Source organism: Pteropus vampyrus, unplaced genomic scaffold (assembly GCF_000151845.1).
Source record: "Pteropus vampyrus isolate Shadow unplaced genomic scaffold, Pvam_2.0 Scaffold316, whole genome shotgun sequence".
Lineage (NCBI taxonomy): Eukaryota > Metazoa > Chordata > Mammalia > Chiroptera > Pteropodidae > Pteropus > Pteropus vampyrus.
Window position 1 is genome coordinate 437,076 of NW_011889097.1, and position 14,807 is coordinate 451,882.

Sequence of the window (14,807 nt, forward strand, 5' to 3'; positions counted from 1 at the left end):
TTCAGTACTCAGAATATTATAATATATTGCTTTTCATGTGTCTGGTTCTGAGGAATTACAGAATATACTACATAAGTTCTGCTGAACGGAATTAAATCTCACAAAACGGTCATTGGTCTTAAAAGATTCCTTCAAAGAAGCCATGAATTAACAATGAGACTAAAAATGCGACATATGCGTACTCTACGAAAAACAGGGGCGCCGTCCTCTCTTCCTTGTGCGAGTTCTTCGCCGGCTTCATTAAAGGTAAATGTGACAGTCTTATCATGGGTGACAAGAAAGTGACCAAAAATTTTTACAAAAAAAAGTAAAAATTGACAAAAGGAGAAATTAAAATATGGATTTGCATCCACTATCATTAATGGTGACTAAGTGTCATTAGACCTTGATCTTAGCTAATGATATTGTAAGTATCCCTTAACAAATAGCAGAATGTTTAATAACTAAGCATCCAAAACACTAAGGAAGACCTTACAAATTTTTCTGCAACTTTTTTTGGGGAAAATTTTAAGCGTATCTAAAAGTTGAGAGATTGACACAATGAGCCTAAGGCCTGTCACTTGCTCCAACATTTACCGAGTCATGGGCTATCCTGTTTCATTGGTACCATACCCACTATTATTTTGAAGCAAATGCTAGCCGTCATGCCATTTCATTAATAAATATTTCAGTATTTTCTCTGAAAGATGATCCTTTTTCAAAAAACATAACAGGCCGTTTTTACACCAAAACCAAGCAAAACCAAATATCCAGATTATTCACATATCTCTTAATGCTTCATAATTTTCTTTAACAGGTTGTTCAAATCAGAATCCAAATTAAATCCATATAGCGCAGTTGGTTTCTATAGCTCTTAGGTCTTTTATTTTTTTAAGATAAACTTTATTTTAAAAAAAGGTTTTAGATCTACAGAAAAATGGTGAAGATGATATAGAGATCTCCCACACATCCTGCACCATGTCTGCCGTTATTAATGTCTTGCATTAGTGTGGTACGTTTGTTAGAGTTAAGTAACCAGTATTGACACATTAATATTGAATAAAGTTCATACTTTCTTCAGATTTGCTCAGTTTCCCCTACCGACTGTTTTTCTGTTCCAGGACCCCATCTAGAATACCACGTCACCTTTAGTCATCAGGCCGAGGCTGTTCTTGGGTGTAATAGTTTCTCAGAGTTTTCTTGTTTTTGGCGACCATGGCAGGCTTTTAAATTTAATTTAATTGTTTTTTATTTATGCCTACAGCACCTGGTCTTCCTAGGTGGTCTCCCATCCAAGTACTAACCAGGCCCGACCCTGTTTAGCTTCCCAGATCAGACATCGGGCTTGTTCAGGGTAGCATGGCCATAGACCATGGACCGTGGCTCCACTGGGGCGCGAACCCAGGACCTTCTGCATGTAAGGCAGACGTGCTAACCGCTACACTATGGAACCAGGTCCAGACCACGACAGTTTTGAGGAGTGGAGGTAAGGTGCTTTGTAGATTGTCCCTCCATGGGGTTTGTCTGATGATGTCCTCAGGTTTAGTCTGAGAGTCTGGGTCTTTGGGAAGAAATGCCGCTGTCATCACAGCCCATCAGAGGAACGTATTTTCAGCATGACTAACACTGTCAATGTTGACCTTGGTCACCTGGTGTTTGTCAGTCTTCACTGGAAAGTTACTCTTTTTCTCTCCCTTTCTATACTGTCCTGTGGAAGGACATCACTGTGTGCAGCCCTCACAGACTGGGGAGCTATGCCTTACTAGTTCCCTTCTGCCCGAAGAATTGCCTTTTAACATTTTTTTGTAGTCTCCTAGCAACAAGTTTACAATTGATTTATCTGAAAATTGTCTTTATTTCATTTCTTTAACTTTCGATATCGAAATGATTATAGATTAACAGGTATTTTCAAAAATAGTCCAGAGAGGGCCCTTGTACCGTTCTCCAGATGGTGACATCTTCCAGAAATACAGTAAAAAGTCAAAACCAAGAAACTGAAATTAGTACAACTCACGAGTCTTATTCAGATTTCACCAGCTTTACGTGCACTCGTATGTATATGTGTGTAGTTCTATTCAATTTTATTACACGTGTAGATCTGTGTAACTAAAACCACAATCAAATCACAGAGCTGTTCCGTCACCACGATTATCTCCCTCGTGATGCCCTTTAATTCCTCTTTATTTTAGATGGATTTATTATTTATTTTTTTTGCTGGACATAGAATTTTAGGTAGACCATAGGGTGTGTGCGTATGTGGTTTAGCCCTTTAAAGATGTCCCACTTCTTCTGGTCTCTAGCTTCTTCTGATGAGAAATCGGCTGTCACCCTATTATTTCCTTAGGTAACCCTGTCTCCTTTTTAAGATTTTATCTTTGGTGTTCAGAGTTTAACTATGATGTGTTTGTAGTTTTGTTTGCTTTTATGCCATTTAAGGTTTACTGAGCTTCTTAGATTTGTGAGTTACTGTTTTTGATCCAATTTGGAAAACTTTCCAAGCAATACTTCTTCAAGTATTTTTTCTGCCCCATATTCAATCTGCTCTCATTCTGAAATTCCAATTTCACATATATTAGTTGGGTAGCTTTTTACCAGAAGCCTCTGCTTGTTATCTTCTCTCTTGTTCCTCTTTCTAGTTTAATAATTTAAAAAAATTTTGAGTAATGTATTTTTCAGTTCTAGAAATGTTTTCTGTAGGTTCTTTACCATAGTTATAGTCATTGTTAACTCTGTGTGCTAATCGTAATTTCTGGATCATTCGTAGGTATGCTTTTATCGAATGACTTTTCTCTTGATTATAGGTCATGTTTTTTTGTTTCTTTTTACATCTAGTAATTTTTATTCTATAGTGGACATTATGAATATGTTAGAAAAATTCTGGATTATGTATCTACTGAAAACTTGAGCTTTGTTTTGAGTTAATATTTATATGTGGTGAAAAGTATGGATCAAAGTTCTTTTTTTGCATATGAATACGGTACCTCCTCACTTAAGGTCCTAGGAAGCTGCGACTTTAAGCAAAACGATGTATAACGAAACCAGTTTTATCATAGGCTGATTGATGTAAACAAGAGTTAAGTTCCGACAGCATATTTCTGGTCACAAAAGCATCACTAAAACAAAAACATAAACGCCCCAAACACTTCTAATGTTATACATTAAAATAAATGTGAGCTATTCATACATTTACGAAAAATTAATAAAACCTGGTAATAGGATTATATTATTTACCCAATCTTTGGTGACTCAGTGAGTGATGGCAGTCGTAGTGGCACACATACCCACACTCAGACTGGGACGCTTTAGACACACCAGTTCCTATCACTGCACTAATTTGGGATGGGGAGCAGAACCGGAGTTCCTGGAAAAACCCACGCAGACATGAGAACAATGTGAAAACACACAGACGGTGGCCCTGGCCGGGAATCGATTTTTTTTTCTAATCAGTGGTATAATGAAATGACATTATTCAAGGACTTGCTGTCTCCACATTGTTCCAGCACCATTTGTTGAAAAGATTCTCCTGTCTTCATTCAATTGCTTTGCCAAAATTGAGTGGCGCATATGTGTATGGGTTTATTTCCGGAGACTCTTCTAGTTCGTCGATGTATTTGTCTGTCTTTACATCAACAGCATACTGTCTCGATTACTGTAGCTTTATAATAAATCTGGAAATCAGGTCGTTTTATGTCTTCTTTTTCAGTTGTTGTGTCTAATCTAAGTCCTTTGCATTTTCATACGAATTTTAGAACTTGCTTGTCACTTTCTACAAAAAAGCCTGCTGAGATTTTGACCAGCACTGTTTTGAATCTATAAATCAATTTGGGGAGGATTTATATTTTAGCCATATTAAGTCTTCTGACCCCTGCACAAGTATATCAATCACTTCACTTATTTAAGTCTTCATTAATTTCTCTCAGCAATATTTAGTACTTTTCATTGCGCAGGCTCTACATATATTTTGATGCTGTCGTAAATGGGATTTAAAAGGTTTTTTGATTTTTGATTGCTTGTTGCTAGAAATACAATCGATTTTTGGTTACTGATCCCCTATCCTTTAACTTTGCTAAGCTAACGCATTATTTTTAGAAGATTTTTTTGTGGATTCTGTTGGCTTTACTACATAGATAATCATGGAGTTTTTTTCTTTTCGTTTTGGATGCTTTTTATATGCTTTTCTTGCCTTATTGCACTGTCACGCTGAATAGAAGTGGTGAGAGCTGACCTTTTTTTTCTTGTCCTTGATCTTAGAGGGAAACCAGTCCAAACTTCACCATAAAGTGTGGCGTTCGTTTGCCTCAGGACAAGATACGGTTCGCTCAGACTCTCACACTTTAGCAAGAGATATTTGTATCTTCAGTCATTATGAAAAAAGAAACACTGACCGGTCTGAGAGTTTTATTCCAGAAATGGTCTATCACCGAGGTGATGACTGCAGTTCTGGAGTTCCCCCTCCTAAAATCTGCAGTCTCAGTCAAGCGAGCCACTTTCCCGTGCCTCGCATCCCGCTGTGAGGCCAGGTGAGCTAACACGCGGCCAGGGCTCAGCCTGTCGTCTTGTCCCTTTCCCTTGCCTTCCCCCTTTTCTGGGATTGGATGAAATGTCTGATTCTGTCCTCAGTGTGACATACAATATATATGGTACTAAATACAAAGTTTTCTTTCAACCTCGTTTTCAAATTCTATGATGTTTACTTTTCCCTGAAGTCTTTCGTGATAGTGGTTCTCTTCTTATCACTTGTAATCCCTAATGTGGTTCTTGTTAAAGTTTTCACTTCCAAGGCAAGGCCACCTTGCCTTTGATTTTGATGGAGGAAAGATTAGCTACATAAATCTTTTGAAATGAGAGGAAGTTAACCAAAACACAAACATGAAAGGCAGGTCAGGTGCTTCCTCAAACGGAAAGGGTTCCCATCCTAAAGTGGAGAGGACTCTTACTGTTTGACCTTGAAGGAGGTAGCCCGGTAGCCCAGAAGAAAAGAAAACCCGACTACAGTCGATTTTACTTGTTAACAGGAGAGAGAGGAATAGCCGGAGGGAAGAAGCAGTGAAAAACACCTTCCAGGCAATACTTGGCTGGAGGAGGAAAGCAGTCTTACCTCAGCGAGCTGTTCAGAGGTCTTCCGTGGGCTGGCTGGGCAGGGAAGACCTCTTTTGTTGGTTGGATGTCAGCAGGACCAAGGTCAGGGTCAAATAAGAAACTTACGAAATGGGTTGGATGTAGATAAACTACAGGAAAGAAACCAGCTTTAATTTATTGTGTACAAGAAATTTGGCTGTTAATTTCTTTCCATGAGGATACCGATTTTTAATGCAAGCCTAAAATTAGTCAACTGCCTGTAGTTAAGAAAATTTGTCATTCGGTTGCCATATACTAAACAGTAGAAATATTGAGACAGGAACATTTTTTACATTTAAAATATTTATTTTTAAAATTAAATTTATTGGGGTAACTAGTTACTAATATTATACAAATTTTAGGTGTATAAATTTATAATACGACATCTGTATAATCTATTGTGTGCTCACCACCCAAAGTCTAGTCTCTTGTCGCCATATATTTGACCCCCTTTACCCTCTTCATCCTCTCTGTACCCCACCCCCCCTCTGGTAACCACTATTCTGTTGTCCGTATCCATGAATCTATTTGTTTTTTCATTTGTTTACATGCTTTTTCTTGTTCATTTGTGGCTTTTTGTTTTACATCCCACATGAGTGAAATCATTTGGTTCTTACCCTTTTCCATCTGACTTATTTTGCTTAGCATGACACTCTCGAGATCCATCCATGTTGTAGCAAATGGCACTATTTCAACTTTTTTATGGCCGAGTAGTACCCCATTGTATGTATGTACCACGTCTTCTTCATCAGTCATCCATTGGAGGACACTTAGGTTGTTCCTATTTTGTGGTCACTGTGAATAATGCTACAGTGAACATAGAGGTACGTAGATCTTTACAAATAGATATTTTCAGATTTTTTGGGTAGACACCCAGAAGAGAGATTCTGGGTCATTTGATAACTTTACTTCTTGGTTTTTTGAGGACCCTCCATACTGTTTTCCATAGCGGCTGCACCAGTTTACATTCCCACCAGCCGTGTACAAGGGTGCCCTTTTCTCTAGAACCCCTCCAGCACTTGTAACTCCTTGTCCTGTTGATGATAGCCGTTCTAACAGGTGTGAGATGGTCTCTTGTCGTTTCGATTTGCATTTCCCTTATAGCTAGTGATGTTGAGCATCTTTTCATATATCTGTTGGCCATTTATATGTCTTCTTGGGAAAAGTGTCTATTCAGATCTTCTGCCCCTTTTAAATTGGATTTTTTTTGTTGTTGTTGTTGAGTTGTATGAGCTCTTTATATATATTTGATATTAGCCCCTTATCAGAGATGTTGTTTGCAGATACCTTCTTCCATTCGGTTAGTTGCCTTTTTGTTTGTTTGATAGTTACTTTTGCTGCGCAGAAGCTTTTGAGTTTGATGTAGTTCCATTCCTTAATTTTTGCTTTTACTTTCCTTGCTTTGGGGGTCAAATTCATAAAATCCTCTCTGAGACAAGATCTGTAAGTTTAGTACCTATGTTTTCTCCTATGTGTTTTATTGTTTCAGGTCTTATATTTAGGTCTTCGATACTAAATATTAGGATTTTGAGTTAATTTTTGATATGGTGTCAAATAGCAGTCTAGTTTCATTCTTTTGCATGTGGCTTGCTCTACTTTTTAAGTTTTCTCCCCTACTTCTCTCCACGTTAGAATGGAAGCACCTGAGGGCAGGATTTGTTGGGTTCACAGGTGTGGCCCAGGCCCCCGGAACAGTGCCCAGCCTTGGCAGGTGCTCTGCATGGTGTAATGGATGCTAAATAAATTAATTGACATTGAAGCCCCATTGATCGGGGACTGAACAGCTATCCTCTGACGTGATCTGGAAAAGGAACAGGTATGATGTGGGCCGCAGGCTCCACCCCAGCCCCGTCATTCCAGGCTGGCCTACTGGAAGCCTCCAAGCCAGGGACCGCCCACTTGCCCCTCCTGCCACCTGCCACTTCCGGTTAGGACTCATCCCAGGCGCTGTTCCTCAAACAGCATTTTTTGGAGGTTTCTGGAAATTTTCAGTTGGCAAAAAGAAGACAAGGGGCAAAGAAAGATGGCACCTGGGAATTCTTAAAACATCAGGGAATGGCCGCTTCTGGGTTTTAGGAGGGTCAGGAGTGAGCTCATGGAACCTTCTGCCCCTGTGGAGGTGGGAGGGGCTGGCTCTGTGCTCACGCGTTCTGGTCTTTTCCACTCCCAGCTCCCGAAGCCGGTCTCGTTCTCCTCTCTGAGCAGGTGTTATCTCCGTTCTCTCAAGGGCAGGCGCTCCTTTCTGGTCTCGTGCTGGTCCTTGCCCTTGACTGCGCCTCTCTCCTCTGACCGTGGTGCTGTCTGGTGGTGGACGGGCATCTATGTCCCTCCTCTGATGAGGAAGTGCCCTTTGTGTTAAAGGGGGCAACCCCCTCACCCTTCAGCATCCCTTCTGGGGGCCCTATGGTCAGAGAAGGGGGTGCCTTTGAATTTCCAGATGACACCTCGTGTTCTGTGGTGTCTCTGACTTTTTCAAGTAAACTAGCAAATCAGAGGGCAAACTTCGTGTGACCGGAGCATGTCACCGGCCCACGATCCTAGTGCATGTCCTGGCCTTGACTAACCACTCATCAAACGTTGGCTGAACATCTGTGAGGCGCCTGCCAGGGGCCAGAGACTGGCCAGGGTGAGTATGGAGACCAGTAGGACGTGTCCCCTTCCTCGAGGGGCTCAAGTGACCACTGCATCAATGACGACCACCGACCACGCCAGCTACTGGCATTTCCAGAGTGCACAGATACAAGCTCCCTCTCGGTCACATGATGGGGAGCCAGGCTGGGAGGTGAGGGTAGCATCTTCCGAGTCCGACACCCCCGGCAGTCGCATGGTCAGAAGGCGGATGGAATGAAGCGTGAGCTCTGCCGGGAGCGAGCAGTTTTGCAGGTGGAGGTCAGGAGGCATTTCTCCCTCAGACGCCCACCTGGACCAGCGGGTGGCTGGAATGAGTGTGGAGCCTGGGGCGAATGAACAATGTTTACTTACATGTGGCAATGTTTACCTGCGTCCTCAGACTCGTGGTGGTAACCACAGTCTTGTCTACCGAGGGCCTGGGAGCAGCGGGAGAGGACAAGATGTGACAAGTCCCCAACACTGGCAAGTAGGAGCAGCTGTGAGATCAGGCCTGCGTTCAGTATGCCAGAAACAGGTGACCCCTGGGGCTCCAGTCGCAAGCAATCCAGGTGACTGTGATGCAGGTTTTCCAGGGAGGGGTAGACTCTGAAGTCCGAGCGGTGTTTCAGTGAGTTTTCGGACTGATTTGCGTTTTTTTTCCATCAGTGGGCCAGTGGCGCTTCAAGTGGTCTGCAGAGAATTGGGTACCAGAGATTTTCTTGACCATCCTCAGGAAGGAAGCTCAATATGCTTTGAGAGCTCAATAAGCTTTGATGAATTCCTATGCCCTTGCTTAGGCTGGTATCTAAAGGTAAACTTCACTGCAGCGGTTAGTCCGAGAAATAAGATGGGGTTATCCGCAGGAGAGGGAATTTTAGGGGTGTCAAGTTTTACGCATGCTCCATATGCAGACTTACAACTATGCCAGCTTTGCAGGTAATTGTACGTGAAAATAATTTTAGAGCTTTGTTCTGGGTTTTTGACAATAAAATAACTGAGTAAAATTTACTTTCCAAGTATTTCCCTGTGGGTAGTTTTCTCCTGAGAGTGGTATTATGCAGAGCAAAATTCGCTCTTCGGTGAAAAGGCTTTGGAAGGACATTATGACAAGGGTCACGTGGACCTATGAGATTCACCTGTACAGTATTTCCATTGTTTTTTTTCAGAAAAGCCTCTAAGTTTTTCTCCCAGATGGGTAGATACGGTTAGAAAGTAACAAATATAATGGAAATGCCCAGAAGGTCCTGATTAGGGCAGTTTCTAACCTCAGTACTACCGCCGTCTTGGGCCACATTGTTTGTTGTTGGGGCCGGGCCGTCCTGTGTCGTGTAGGGAGTTTTGCAGCATCTGTGGCCTGGACCCACCAGATGCCAGTAGCACACACCCCCCTCTCCACCCCCAGCGGTGACAACCAAAAATGTCTCCACTTTGCCAACTGTCCCCTAGGGCAACTTTTCCCCTGGCTGAGAACCAGTGGTTTGAGAGATCTGTTCACGCAGATGTTTCTCCAAGAAAATGTCATAAGGAATGTTATCGGTTCAGTAAATGTACGTTTTCCTTATAGATTAGGGTCCAGAACAGGACGCATGCCCTCCATTTTTGGAACAGGTGTAATGTTTCTGATGTGCTCGGTTTCAGGGATGAGGGCAAACGCCCGAGGCTCATCCGGCAGGGTGTCCAAGGTGGCCTTCCTTCCCTCCACTCAGGGCTTTTCCCTTTTCACTCGGCCGCCTTAAAGTGCCACTTTTCCTTATTCCCAGGACACCGAGCGGCACACTGACTGTAACTGGGGACAGATGCTCTTAGATGGAAACAAGGGAAAAGGGACCTTCTGCGTTAGTGGTAGTCGGACATCAGATGAGGCAACACACACAGGTCTCCGAACAAACACTGGGGCGCTTGACATGTCCGCACAGCTCAAAACCCTCGGTACTCCGAGAGGGTCAGGGACCCGCTGGATGTGCGTGCGTCTCGTGGGAAGAGTGAGAACACGTTTCTTCGTAAGTGGCCCCAAACGTTTCTGAAGCAGCAGATACACGGCCTGTGCCTGATACACCGGGCAGTCTGTGCACACGTGTGTGTGACACAAGGGGCCGACTGGGAAGAGATGCTTTGAGTTTCAGAACTGCATCGTTTTTTAGCAGCTTTGTGACTTTTCCCCTTTCTCCCAAGTATTATCATTGGCCTAAGTCACAATCACTATTCCTATGGGGAAAACACATCTATATACATACACGCACTCTCTCCCATATTTGGCCTACTAGGGATTGAAAAAATTGATATCTAAGCACAAGAAAATCTGCATGGCAATTTTTAATGCAATATGTTCTCTTTAATGGAAAGAGAGTTTAAGAGTCAAATCATTTTTTCTGATGGAAAAAAATGTCTGAGAATTCATGTTCTTTATTTGGAGAGAAATATCTGAGAGACACTGTGTGAAGAATTTTAATTATATGCTGAAATGCATGGTATTTTAAAGATTTCTATAACAAAATGTTAGATAGTAAGATTTATTTTTTTCAATCTGAAAAAAAAACAAAACAAAACGAAACCCCAAAACAAAACAAAAAAAAACCAAACTATACTCATATATACAGTGTCAACATCTTCAGAGCACTTACATTGGGAAACATTGTTTCTCTTCAACCTTATGACAATACTGCATATGCCACAACAGAGTTACAAAAACAATCGCATCAGCAGTCATACAGACACCGTGATTTTACATTTTAATACACAAGGAAAAAACCAGACGTCTTCCTGGCACTGTTCCCTCGTAACGCTGCCTGCGTCCAGTCCAGCAGACCAGGTTTCCACACGTGCTTTTAGAAACTTCAGCTTTTCAAGCCCAACGGTGGCTATTTTAGAAGTCGTATCCTTTCCAGATCCAAACTTAAATGAGAAATTTGCCATTAAAAAAGAACCAATGGTTCGTTAACGGGTCTGGTGACGTTTACCCACCAAAAGATGTGTAAAAAAAATTGCATGAAAGTAAAAATAAATAAAGCTGTTGTAAAGCACTAGAGTTCAGGACACTTAAACAGAAAACTGTCATTAAAGTTTTAAAAAGTAATTATCCTCAAATTACAACTGTTCGACAAATCTCAGGAAAACAAACTGATTTGGTAAAGGTTCAAAGACTTTCACACTCCAGCACAGTGTCATCTCACACAAGGACATGCTCCCGCTGTGATGGGCAGTAGTGATGACATATCGCTGTGTTCTGACATAAGGCACTAGATCTGAATATGCCATACACTCGCCTTATGTCACGTCACCTGTTATATACCAGTGAATTCTTTGAAATGAAAAATAATAAACATTTCAGGACACAGTGCACTTAAATGACATACAGCATTTGAAATCTTTCAGACAAAGGTCTGAAAACAGTCTTTTAATGAAGCCTGAATCTTCAAACATAGTCTTTCTTTTTTTTTTTTATGCTTAGTTTCCACATCACTGGAGAAAATACCCATCACTAAACCCTGATATACATTCTTAGCCATTTTCCTCTCCCCCAGCGCAGTCAGTGTTCACGAGGCAAAGTGTGACCTGGAGTCGTCATTCAAGTTCCCCTCGAGGGCTTCTCCATCCCAGCGGTCACTCCGTTTCTGGCTCCTTTTGTTTGGCACCTGTCAAGAGAGAAAACAAGTTTCAGAGCAATAGGAAAACCTGTCGCATGCCCTCCCTGACGGCGGCCGTGGTCCTCCCCCTCGGTGTTGTCTCCGTACCCCGCAGTGTCCTAGTGGGATGTTCTAGCGGCTGCAGGGGACAGAGAGGCGGCGACAGAGAGGTGGCTGCAAGCTCCCACCCTCACGGACCGTTCCCGTAGCGTGCTTTTACTCCATAGTGCGTACCTACTGTAATTCTAAATGTGCGAGATTTAATTTGAAAGAGGGTTCTGCTAAAACATTCTTAAAGACGCGTGTCTTTGTTTTAGTAAAGGTGCAGAGTATTTGCATTGTGCGTGTACGTTCGGCCAGGGCATTTTAAAATGGGTCGGTAGGGAGAGCTTCCGCTTTTCTGGTGACAGCAGTTTCTCTCCCGTTTGTCATCAGACACGGAAGACGCCGGGCTTTCGAAAGAGAGGAACAGTCTATAAAAATGAAGAGGCTAAAAGCCTGTGGCTGCTGCCATCAGACTGTGCACCGGCTGCACACGCAGGGACTTAGGTTCGTGTGGACAGTCTGAGTTACGTCTGACAGTGAACTACTGCAGATACCACTAAAGACGTTTTAAAAAGAGAAAACGTGATTATATCAGTCAACACCCTTAACGAGGAATTGTGTCTATGAGCCGGTACCTTTTATTCACATAACATGGATGCTTTCTAAAAGGGCCTCCTGCTGATTATTCCCTAACATCCACCAGCGGTGCTTGTCCCGATATGGCGCCTCATCCACTGTGCACACAATGCTTTCACTCATGTTTCTGGTTTCGACTCAAAGTATCTTTGAAGGGACAGAAGGCCGGTCTGCGTGTTCTGTAGTTGACGGAGCGCAGGTTGACCGGGGTGGCAGCTTGCCCAGGCTCACACGGCTCCGGAGGTGACCGGCAGCTCGCCAGGCTGGACTCCGAGCTGGATGCGTGTGCCAGGCCGGCTCCAGGCCCGACGGCTGCCGACCTGACACAGGTAGTCCCGTGGGGCTGGAGCTCTGCCCCCAGTGTTCACCTGTCATCCCGTGACCAGGAACACGGAGCATTCTAAATAAACAGTGCTACACACACTACACTGTCAAGAACGCCGATTCATCTGTCCCCATCTTTATGACATCGTCGCCGGTAACAGACCCTTCGGATTCCAGCTGCGCGGTAGGCCCCTCCCCGCAGACGACCGCGAATGACTTCCGCCCTGAAACGGCCAATCTGGACGGAACTGTAAACTCATCCGGCCCAACGTTCTCACAGTTTGTGACACGAAGGCAGAGAGCATAAAGACTTGGGACGTCAACTGTTACCACCTGGGGTAAAAGAACTTGTTTGCCCTGAGTCCGCGATGCACAGAGAATCCTGGGTGCTGGACAGACAGGAGCCGAGGCTGGGCCTGGCTCCCCTGGGAGAGGTGTGTGTCCCAGCCCAGGGCCAGCGCCTGCCAAGGTGGTGTCATGTGCCTGCGGGCATGAGTCTGCCCGGAGGGCGGCCTCTTCCTGTCGTGCACAGGTGCCACTCTGGACTGGTCTTGTGCCTCCGCTCTGTGGGGGTTGTCCCCTTCCAGGGTGTGTGCTCGGGTCACTGCCCGTAGCAGCCCACGCTGGGTGACCAGAAGGCAACCTGTCCATTCTTCTCTCTTCTCAAAGGTATCTGGAGTCGTCCCACTTTGAGGTTATCCCGAATAATGCTGTGAACAATCCCACATTCATTTAACCATTCTGTCAACATCTCTCGATTATAAAGGTCGTCGTGAGTTTCATGTTCTCTAATACCTGAAATTTTAAGCTGCAGCAGGCCCCATGTCTAGAGTTTTTGGTTCAGAAGATGTGTGTGTGGGGTCCCCTCAGGGTGCTTTTCTGACAAGCCCCAGGTGCCGCCCGCTCGGAACCACGCCCCGGCGTTCGCAGTCCAGCTGGACCTTTCTCGCTGGGGGCAGGGATTCCTGTCGCTGACTGTAAAAACTGGTCCTAGCTAGTTTGATTGACTTCTGAACTAGAGAAAAATCAATCCCGTAGCACACGCACACTTTAATGTTTAACTTCTAAGAGTTCAAAGTGTACATCACTTAGTCTCTTGGTCTCGGTCTTGGCCTTGGTCTCTGCAGCCCAGGACTGCCCTGTTTGTACTTGATGGGGGTGGGGAGGGGTCGAGGGCCACGGATAAAGGGAGGGCTGATGGCTTTAGGACTCCTGCAGCCCAGCCCACTAGGACCCTGCGTGACACAGGGACAGCACCATGTCCTTTCCCCCAGTGCCCCCTCCTCCCCTCCCTCCGCACTCTGTGACCTGAGAGCTGGCTCAGGGAGACTCTGGCAGAAAACAAGTTTAGCCATCAAGCCGTTTGGCGTTTGATGTAATGTCCATAAGCTATTAATGGAAAAGAGTCTGTGTTTAGGTCTTCCGTTCTGTGTACTCAAAACACTAGAAAGCTTATTTTCTTTTTAAGGGGTAGATGGTTTCAATAGTTCGATCCCAAAGGACTTCCCTCCTGTTTTCCAGTTAGCAGTCCTATGACTAAAGCAAAACCGAAGCGGTCTTAGGTTTATAAGGGAAAAGGTTATGATGAACATGGCAATGGACCCTCGATTACGCGGGCCTGCTGGGCACTAACAGGATGCATGCCAGAATGCTTCCTACGGACTTTTCTCTCTGTCACCCAAGCAGAAGAGTAAAAAATTTCAAAACTACAAAGACGACGAAAGTGGTTTACAGGATAATGCACGGAAAGCCACGGCCTGTAGGTGGGAGGTGGAGAAACAGCCGTCTGCTGTGCCCCAGTCCCCAGTCTGGCATGGGGCGGGGTGGGGGTGGGGGTGGGGGGGTCGGAAACCGGCGCCCGTACCTGGAGGTGTGAGGATCAGGGCCTGCAGAATGTCTGACAGGGAAATAATTCCCACGATGCTATCCGCGTCATTCACCACCACCAGCCGATGGACCTGCAAACGAGAAGAGCAGGCCCCACGAGAGGGTTTAAGTAAACAGTTTTAAAGTGTATTAGAGAAAACTATTATCATACACCATAGAACGAATCCATCTCACAAACGGGAAAAAAGCAACAACATATACAACCATATATTGGTTTCTAATAACTATCAGATACTACTTTACATGAGAAAAACGTCGAAATGAGCCCTGAAACTAACAGATCGTTGCCCTTAGAATGTTTATTTTTTACTGTGCTTTTCTCTATGAAGTTCACATCTTACAACACTGAGGATGAGTGGGCCGTAGTAAAGTGAAATGGACTGCACTCTCTCTACTCGACAGTCTCTTGTAAAGCAGTGGCCGACATGCTGAGGTGTCACTACAGAACAGGCTGGAAGCAGGGGAGGGGTGAGGAAGCATCGCGCTTCTTGGACGTAGGCGCTTTAGAACTTACTGCTGGTCCGCTACGGCCTTGGAGACCCTCCTCTCCCAACGAGGGTTCAGCACCGCAGCCCCCGCTGCTAC

The 14,807-nt window shown here is 44.3% G+C and overlaps 1 protein-coding gene, 1 non-coding gene and 1 pseudogene across 3 annotated transcripts in view; all 3 read right to left on the bottom strand.

The window, feature by feature from the left end:
- Positions 1-1,234: 1,234 nt before the first annotated feature.
- LOC111730485 lies at positions 1,235-1,350 on the bottom strand (annotated as a pseudogene).
- A 9-nt stretch (positions 1,351-1,359) lies between these two features.
- On the bottom strand, positions 1,360-1,432 carry TRNAV-UAC. The gene has a single exon. It is a non-coding gene; the product is annotated as a tRNA-Val (tRNA).
- Positions 1,433-10,090: 8,658 nt separating this feature from the next.
- Positions 10,091-14,807, bottom strand: part of PRKAG2 (protein kinase AMP-activated non-catalytic subunit gamma 2) — a 21,867-nt gene continuing 17,150 nt past the window's right edge. For both annotated transcript variants that reach the window (XM_023521789.1, XM_023521790.1), the window contains 2 exons: positions 14,200-14,293; positions 10,091-11,339 (listed from right to left, as the gene is read on the bottom strand). In XM_023521789.1, coding sequence (XP_023377557.1) covers positions 11,308-11,339; positions 14,200-14,293 — 126 coding nt within the window. In that variant the 3' untranslated portion in view covers positions 10,091-11,307. The remainder of the gene's footprint in view (positions 11,340-14,199; positions 14,294-14,807) is intronic.